The sequence below is a fragment of the Bactrocera latifrons genome, unplaced genomic scaffold (assembly GCF_001853355.1).
Source record: "Bactrocera latifrons isolate USDA-ARS-PBARC rearing strain unplaced genomic scaffold, ASM185335v1 scaffold_27, whole genome shotgun sequence".
Lineage (NCBI taxonomy): Eukaryota > Metazoa > Arthropoda > Insecta > Diptera > Tephritidae > Bactrocera > Bactrocera latifrons.
Genome location: NW_017536296.1, coordinates 2101131 through 2109291, shown reverse-complemented (window position 1 = coordinate 2109291; position 8161 = coordinate 2101131). Strand labels below are relative to the sequence as shown.

At 33.6% G+C, this 8161-nt stretch overlaps 1 protein-coding gene across 1 annotated transcript in view; it reads right to left on the bottom strand.

The window, feature by feature from the left end:
* Positions 1-3482: 3482 nt before the first annotated feature.
* LOC108969888 (adenylate cyclase type 2-like) overlaps positions 3483-8161 on the bottom strand; it is a 9348-nt gene continuing 4669 nt past the window's right edge. The window contains exons 11-19 of the mRNA XM_018934874.1: positions 6903-7121; positions 6588-6834; positions 6413-6505; positions 6078-6346; positions 5890-5984; positions 4400-4551; positions 4177-4342; positions 3842-4087; positions 3483-3778 (exon numbers count right to left, since the gene is read on the bottom strand). Of these exons, the coding sequence (XP_018790419.1) occupies positions 3483-3778; positions 3842-4087; positions 4177-4342; positions 4400-4551; positions 5890-5984; positions 6078-6346; positions 6413-6505; positions 6588-6834; positions 6903-7121 (1783 nt within the window). The remainder of the gene's footprint in view (positions 3779-3841; positions 4088-4176; positions 4343-4399; positions 4552-5889; positions 5985-6077; positions 6347-6412; positions 6506-6587; positions 6835-6902; positions 7122-8161) is intronic.

The window sequence follows — 8161 nt, the reverse complement described above, 5'->3', positions numbered from 1 at the left end:
TAATTTAAGTGTAATATTTAAATATTTAACAATATATGTATTCTTTTTTTTTTAATTCATTTTGTAAAATGTAATAACTTGAGTATATTTTAAGAAAATATCAGCAAATCTACGTATTTTTCCAATAAGATAGAAAAAATTAATTCAAAAACGATGCAGACTAAATTTCTTAAATACCTTTCCAAGTGTATTATGTCATTAAATTGATATTTGAAAATCTTCAAGCGGAAAAGTGGTATTAAACACTTTATCGAATCCGAAATTAGATGCTAGAAGCTGGAATTTTTAAATAAATTATATTAGTTTATTTTTACGGCAAGAATAATGATAGATTGACGGTGTCAGCGTTATAGTTAAGCCTTCCGTCTTAAATAAAGAAGTTAGACATTTGAATTTCTTTCTATTCAAATTTGATTTTATTTTAGGAACTAGATTATTCAGTATTCAACCGTAATATTGGATAATAAAAACCATTTTTTTAAACAAATCTTTCACTTTAAATACGAAAAGGTATAGTATAAAAAATTTCCACTTGAATATAACAAAATGTAAGTTTTTTATATAAGAATTTTTTCCAAAAACAAATAATTTAATTTCTTTCCAGGAACGAGACGGATCAATTATGGAATAGTGGGCATACATTAGTGGGTCTGAAAATAATACTCAAAATATTGTCAAAAACAATTTTCGATTAATGATAAAAAGTTCGATAAAAAATATTCGAAATTTCTTAAAAAATTCCAACCGGTCAGCCATTGGTAAGTAAAAATGTTCATTTTACATTTATAACAATTTCGTATTCAGCTTTTTTTTAAGTTTTTTGATTGATAAATAATTTAATAATATATTATAATTGTATTATAAGAATATATTAAGTATTTCTAATTATACTTTAACAAAATTGAAATCAGAATGGCTTTTGGCAAATTAAACCAATAAAAATTTAGTATTCAACTAATATATAGAAATTGCCTACTATAAGCTGGCCATGACATTTCTTAAACTCCAATCGATTTTCGAATTATTAGTGCAATTGACTCGAAGCAGGAGAAAACAATATAAAAAGCATAACTCAAAAGAGTCCATATACATACATATGTCCAGCACCGGAAATAAAATCATATTCCATAAATTGCTACTAACAAAATTCCAGCAACCTATAGCTTGCCAATACCTTCCAAGCACTCTCCATGCATGTATGTGCGTGTGCGTGGATTTAAGAATGGCAATTGCAGGCGCAGACATTTTAATGTATCTGCCTGTGTACCAACAGCGACAGCATCAATTTCAAAGCAGCATGCAATTGTCAACAAAGACCACACAGCCACAGCCACAGCYACTTTTGTCGTTCATGTTTATTCATAAATATCAAGCTCCCATACAGAGCATAGTTGAATGCAATATCTGCTAGTAAAAGCAAAGTGCCGCCGAGAGCCATGCCAAGTGATAAAAGTGAAATAAAATAAATTGTCAAATTCAAAAGTTAAGGAGTTTATATCTGTTCTTCCCAGCGTTTATGTGTGTATAATGATGTGCAACATCTATATATGTGTGTTTTTGCCAAAAATCTCCAACCCAAAGATTTAAACAAAAGAGGAGCTTAGTGTGTTGCATGCTTTTGGCATTAAACATAAAGAGCAAGTTAAGCAGGATATCGGATATTATTGGAGACAAAAGCTGTTCTTATATGTATGTACATATGTATGCGTATATTTTTTGCACTATGTAAGAAAACATTCCATTGTGGTATCATATTTTTAAACATTTTGTTGCCAAGAAATTTCAAAGATGTTTTCTTGCGCTCCCTTTGCCACTGTCAAGTGCAATATTTTTGCGCTGCAAAGCTACTGTCAGTTACCATATTTTAAGGTTATGTTGAATTATATTTTAAGTTATATGAAGGACGCTTGCAAAGCATGCTAAACCACCTTGTTAATTGTAAAACTTATCGTATCGAAGAAAAATTGTCTAACGTCTTCTAAACCAAATTTAAAATTTATTAAACTGTTGTTTTTGTTCGATTCACTAGTTGAATTGACATGTTCGCAGAAATTAAGTCGGATCTAAAAAATCTCAGTTCAATTCCAAGCATGAAATTTAGTTTAATTTTCAGAGATAACCTAATTAGAACATAAGTGTTTTGATATCACATTGTCTACGAGATAAATCTTAAATGCGATCTCAAAATGCGCACCTGGTTAATTTATGTAAGAAAATTATAGAACAATATAGAAGAAGTATATAAGCTTCTATATTGTTTTGTCTAAGATCATCATTGGATAAGATTTCTCTCTTCTATCGTCCTTTACGGCTGGTACTATAGTTTCAGTGAAAACAGTGATATGTGAAAATTATGCAGTTCGGGTACTTTCAAAACAGTTTTTATAATAAGCTAGTAATCTCTGAATTTTGGCTTTCGGATACTTCTGTTATCTGTCTTCTGTTTGGATGAAAATTCTGACGGAGCTGTAGCTTATTGCTATGCTGAGTCTTCACTAAAATTGCTATGAAGTCTGTAACACCCAGAAAGAAACATCGGAAACCACAAAAAAATATTCTTCTCCTTTATTGGCGTAAATACCCCTTTTCGCGGTTATTTCCGAATTTACAATAGCGCGCTAGTCGTACTTCCTTTTTTGCTGATGGTCGCCTATTGGAAACCAGGTCCTTCTCACCTGATCTTTCCAATGGAGTGGAAAAGGATATATATACACTTTCCTCTTACTCTGCTTAGTGTGTCCGTCTGTCTGGTAAGATAACAGTGTGCCCTTCGGGCTCAATTGGCGCCATTGGATAAAAAAAACTGGAATCTTTCCATGATGTCAGAATGCAACCAATATCATAAGCGATCGTCTTTGAAAATTTCTGGTGGATCGAAATTCTTTCTCCCGACGAATATTATGATAGGAATATTGGAAATCGGCAGGTTAATTTAAAATAAACATTATCTCTCTAAGGTACCGGTGCAATCCTCGTCTATTTGTCTTATCTTATCCTATGTTCTTATAAAACACCAATCGCCCAATTTGTCAAACTTTTTTCTATTTTATTAGGATGGTCGGCTAGTTCGTGGTGCTTTAACATAATTTTGACTAACATTAGAAAGTTTTCGATCGAATTGTTGATCATTTTCAGTCTCGTAGCAAGTTGTAGTACGGTCATTCCAGTTTCTTTGAATACCAGTAATTGGAATTGCTCCTCAATAGAGTTGCTAACGCGTGGCATTTCTGTATAAAAATTGTTTGGTTTTATTTAGCTAAACTGAAAATTGTTAAAAATATCAATGGAGTTTGATAAATTTGCATTTCTAATACGTTGAATTTCCCTTTGAAGCTGCCGCATAATATAATCTCTTTTTCAACAAGTATTTTAAAATGTATTTAAATATAAATATATTTATTTTCTTTCACATTAGCTTATGATAATAATTATAATATATAATATATTGCAAATTCAGTCATAATCACTTAGCTGCCACATTATTATAATGGATCAATATCGGTTTCTGTTATTGTCGACTTTCTAAATTGCAAACGATCATCAATATCTATGAAATATGTCGGTATGGAACCGCGTCCTTTAACAAATGTTATGCCTCTGTATACACAATGGATGTCGTGTAGGGTCAAAATGTTGGCAGTTTCCTCAGTGACTTGAATTAGATTAGCCACACCAGTGGAGTCCATGCGCGCCGCCATATTCACAGCATTACCCCATATATCATAATGCGGCTTAAATAAGCCAACAACACCGGCCATAACGGGACCATTCGCTATACCTTATGTGAAGCGCAAGTCAATAATGTATATTTTGCTTTTCAAATAATTTAAATACTACTTACCAAGCCGTAAATCGCCAATGACTTGACTTTCGCTGTCGTGGTAGAAATTATTTTTATTGAAGTTGTCCATGGCACGCAACAGACTCAAACCGAAGCGTGCCATAACGTAAACGACGTCGTCATCGATGATCGGCTCCTCGCCATCGTTGAACATGCGCACCGATCGGCGTCGAGTGGTGCCGCCGGTCGTTGAAGACTTATCCGTAACAGCGCCAAATAAGTCACTGATATTTGCTGTTCTATTGGCTTGGTGTTATGCAACGTCAAAAAAAATAAATAAATAAAAATAAAAATTAATAAATTTTAAATTTAAATGCAGTCAATAATGTACCTACCCAAATGATCTCTCCGCCAATTGTAGGCGAATGAGAAAGCACTCGCGCGTCTTTCTAGCGAACCTCTATGCCCCGTGCCGGTGGTATTCAGTCCACAGGCCGCCATATACGTCCAGCCGGCGACTTTGATTTTCTCAATTTTATGGACGCCTTTGAATGAGCTTAACTATATATTGAGGGTAGTCTAAATGATTATAAAGAGTTTAAATACAGACTAGCTTACCACTTCATCGAAATCGCAAATGATTTCGTTTAAAACGCGCATGCCGACAACTTCAATGTCGAAATTCAATATAGTCGCAAAGATTACAGCCACATTCGAGTATTCCTCGTAGTAGAGCTTGTTGGTCAACTGATTGTCCATATAAATGTCGACTAAAAAAATAAATACATTTTATTAATACTAAAAATGAAACAAAAAGGTTATGTTGGGTACAGGACGACTGAGAAATGTTTTTAATTGTCAAACCGAGTCGACTAACATCCATAACACTGACTATTTTGAGCAATGATTCTCAGTTTTTAAATTAATAAATACTAGTTGCACTTGATAAACTTTTTAGTTCTACATAAAATTCTGGATAGGTGGTGCTGTGAAAAAATTGTGGTATTTTTTAAAGGTTTCCATAGTAAAATATCTTTTTTTTAGATCTTTAGACTGAATAGTTTCATCATTAAAATTATTGAGAAGTTATTTTACTTATGTAGACTTTCTAAGCTCTTACTACTAAAGATTGTCAAAATTACTAGTTAATTGACTACACATAATTATTTCACTAATCAGCCTAAGAAGCACATAACAAACCTACATTGAATGCACAAGGTGAATATCGGCATAGCTGAGCCTCAGTTTTAAAGCGTGATTGCTAAGTGAGAAGAGAAAGTACCCTCTAACCCAGCCCGATTTGTGGTGTAAGGCCAAAAATTCATTCGGACGCAAACTGTATTAATTGTATAGAAGAAGGTGAGATGGAGACATTAAAATATTTTCTTCTTCATTGTTCAGCTTTTGCAATGATGAGGTAGAAACATCTCAGCAGTTACTATATGATGGTATGAGAGGGCTTTGTATGAGCCGTTGTCAAACTCGGACGATAGGCGTGGCAATGCCCTCTTTTAAATAAAGTTACATTGCCAAAACATTGCATGAATAGTACCTTTGAAGAATGCCACTATATTTCCAGAAATTATGCAATTCGGGACAAAACAGTTCCAGCCTCTAGGTACCGAATATATTAACCCCAATAATATAGTTGACTTTTGACAAAAAATATTAATGAATATGAGAGATATATAATTAAAATGCAGAGAGAATTCTTTCTTAATGATATTAAGACTGAGTATTTTTGTGAAAAAACGGTTAAAATTTGGCAAAAATTTCACATAGCATCCATATACCTAATATAAAGACTTTGGAACTTCCGGATGATTTTATGCCGCATATATCGTCCAGTACGTGAGTTATCTTAAACAAATTGCGAGAGCGCGTTTTCCTTGTAATGGAGCATCTTTGTGCTTAGAATGAATAAAATTGAGTGAAAACTCGCCCTAGGCCCCATATAACTAACAGGCCTAATGTACCTGTAGGTTTTTCTCTAACTTTATTCTTTGCAAATTTGTGAAATGTTCGGTTGTAAGCAAACATAGCCCTTCCTTACTTATTAAACATATATTGGCCTTAACATAATTTTATTAAATCAGTAGATTCCTCACCTATATGCGATGGCAAAATATTGCTGACCAATCGGGAAATCGTCTCATTTGTTAGTTTGGCATTTTCCTGTTTTTTCTTCAATTCTCGTTTCCAACTAAAATAGAAGCGTATTAAAAATGGGAAATAGCAGGAATAATGCCCAGTAGAAAAATAACATAAGAAGCTTTCAATACTAAACGGTACTTACTAATAATCCACCCTGGAGATGAACTCTTTTTGCCGACTGATCATGTTTATTACGATAAGCGTCAGAACGGACACAAATATATGCGAGTATTCGGGATAAAGATGAGTATTACAAGTCAGGCTGCGTTCGTAGACAAAGTCATACAAAACCGTTATGATAATGATGTAACTAATGAGTGTGAAAAGGCCGACAGCTATTTTAATAATATAAGTTATGCCCGAGAATAGGAAATTTAGAAATAGATTCATAATAATGCACTCGGTGACAGCCTGAAATGAAAACATCGGTAAGAATATGAAAACATATAGATGATTTAATATCACAGAAGTACCCACCCAGGTATTGAAGCACAGTATATCTCGGGTACCATCCTCAAAAAGTAGAATCTCAATTTCTTGATTTTCAATTTGAAAGCGATCGCAATCTAACTGATTAAATGTATATTAGACGAATAATGACTTAGCCTCAAATACAAACAATATTACAACCTCTACGAATTACTTTGCTTACCAGTTGTATTAGTGTATAGCTTAACTGTAGTATTAAAATGCACAAATAAATGCAAATGCGTACATTGAAGACCCTTTGTGTGAATTCGGAGAGTCCATAAATCCAACGACTAACTTTATTGCGCGGTTTCATGTGAAACCAATTTTTTCGGCAGACCTCCCACAATTTCTTGTACCAGACCAAGCCCAGAACTAACAACATCAATATGTTTCCAATAGCCACTAAGACCCAAAATTTTAGACTTTGTCTGTAAATGAAATTAATTTTTACCGTTACGCGTACCTAAGGGAGAGTATTTTAACTCAGCTCACTTACTTGGCGTTAATGGACTGCATGGCGATTGTGCACAGAATAATTATATATGAAACCAGCACGCTATACTTGAGTTTAATATCTGGTTGGATCATATAGTTGTGTTCCCAACGCCAATTCTTGAAACACATAAACCACCAGGAGAAATTCATACGAAAGTTATGCTCTTCTCGCTCGAAACGCGTGAGATGTCGCGATTTTCCAAAGAATATGCGGTGGAATCTGGAAATCGGAAATGATTATATTGGTTTAATGTCAATGTTAAACAATTTAAGTAATTAAATCAACATTATTTAATTCCACAAATTTATTAATTTAGAAAAAAAAACAAAAAAACAAGTACATCGTACAAGTATGGGAGAGCTGCCAATACGTCGATCTTTCAGCCCAAAAGTGGTATATATATAATACTATATACTTTATACTATACTTTCATTTAGTTTTGCTCGGATATTGTGTAGTCGAAAAATTCTTTTCGCAGCCATGACATCGATAACGAACTTATCATTCATCATCAAACGGTTTTGAACCATTTAAAAAAAGGCTGACTACAAACAGAAGCTCGAACGTGAATTGTCTGTGTCTGTTTAATATACGGAACAGAAGCATTTGCGATTCTTTGCTGAAACAAAATGAAATCGAACCATGCATCGAATGGTTATCATGAGTGTTTGGTGGGATTGCAAAGGAATCATCCACTACGAGATGCTTCAGTCGGGTAGAACGATTGATTCTACATTTTATTGTCAACAACTGAAGAGATTGAGGCAAGCAATCGAAAAAACGACCTGAACTGATCAACAGAAAGAGTTTCGTCTTCCAACAAGACTACGGCAGACCACACACATCGGCAAAAACTGTGACAGCTTGGCTTGGAACTTTTGCTGCATCCACCATATAGCCCTGACTTTGTAAAATCTAACTACCATTTGTTTCGTTCAATGTAAAACTCTCTTAATGGAGTAAAGATGGCTTCAAGAGAAGCCTGTGAAAATTAGTTATCGCAGTTTTTCGCCGAAAGGTTTTACATTGATGGAATAATGTCTCTAGCAGAAAAATGGCAAAACGTGGTCGCTCGAATATGCATATTTGGTTCATTAAATATTCATTCTAAATATAACTAAATTACTAGAAATTTGATTAGAAATACGAAAAGACTTTTCGATTTTCCCTCTATTTTGCACATTAACCGATATATATTGGTTGTCAAAAAAGTATTGCGGTATTTTTATTGAATTTTCAATTGTTCATAAAATTTTTTT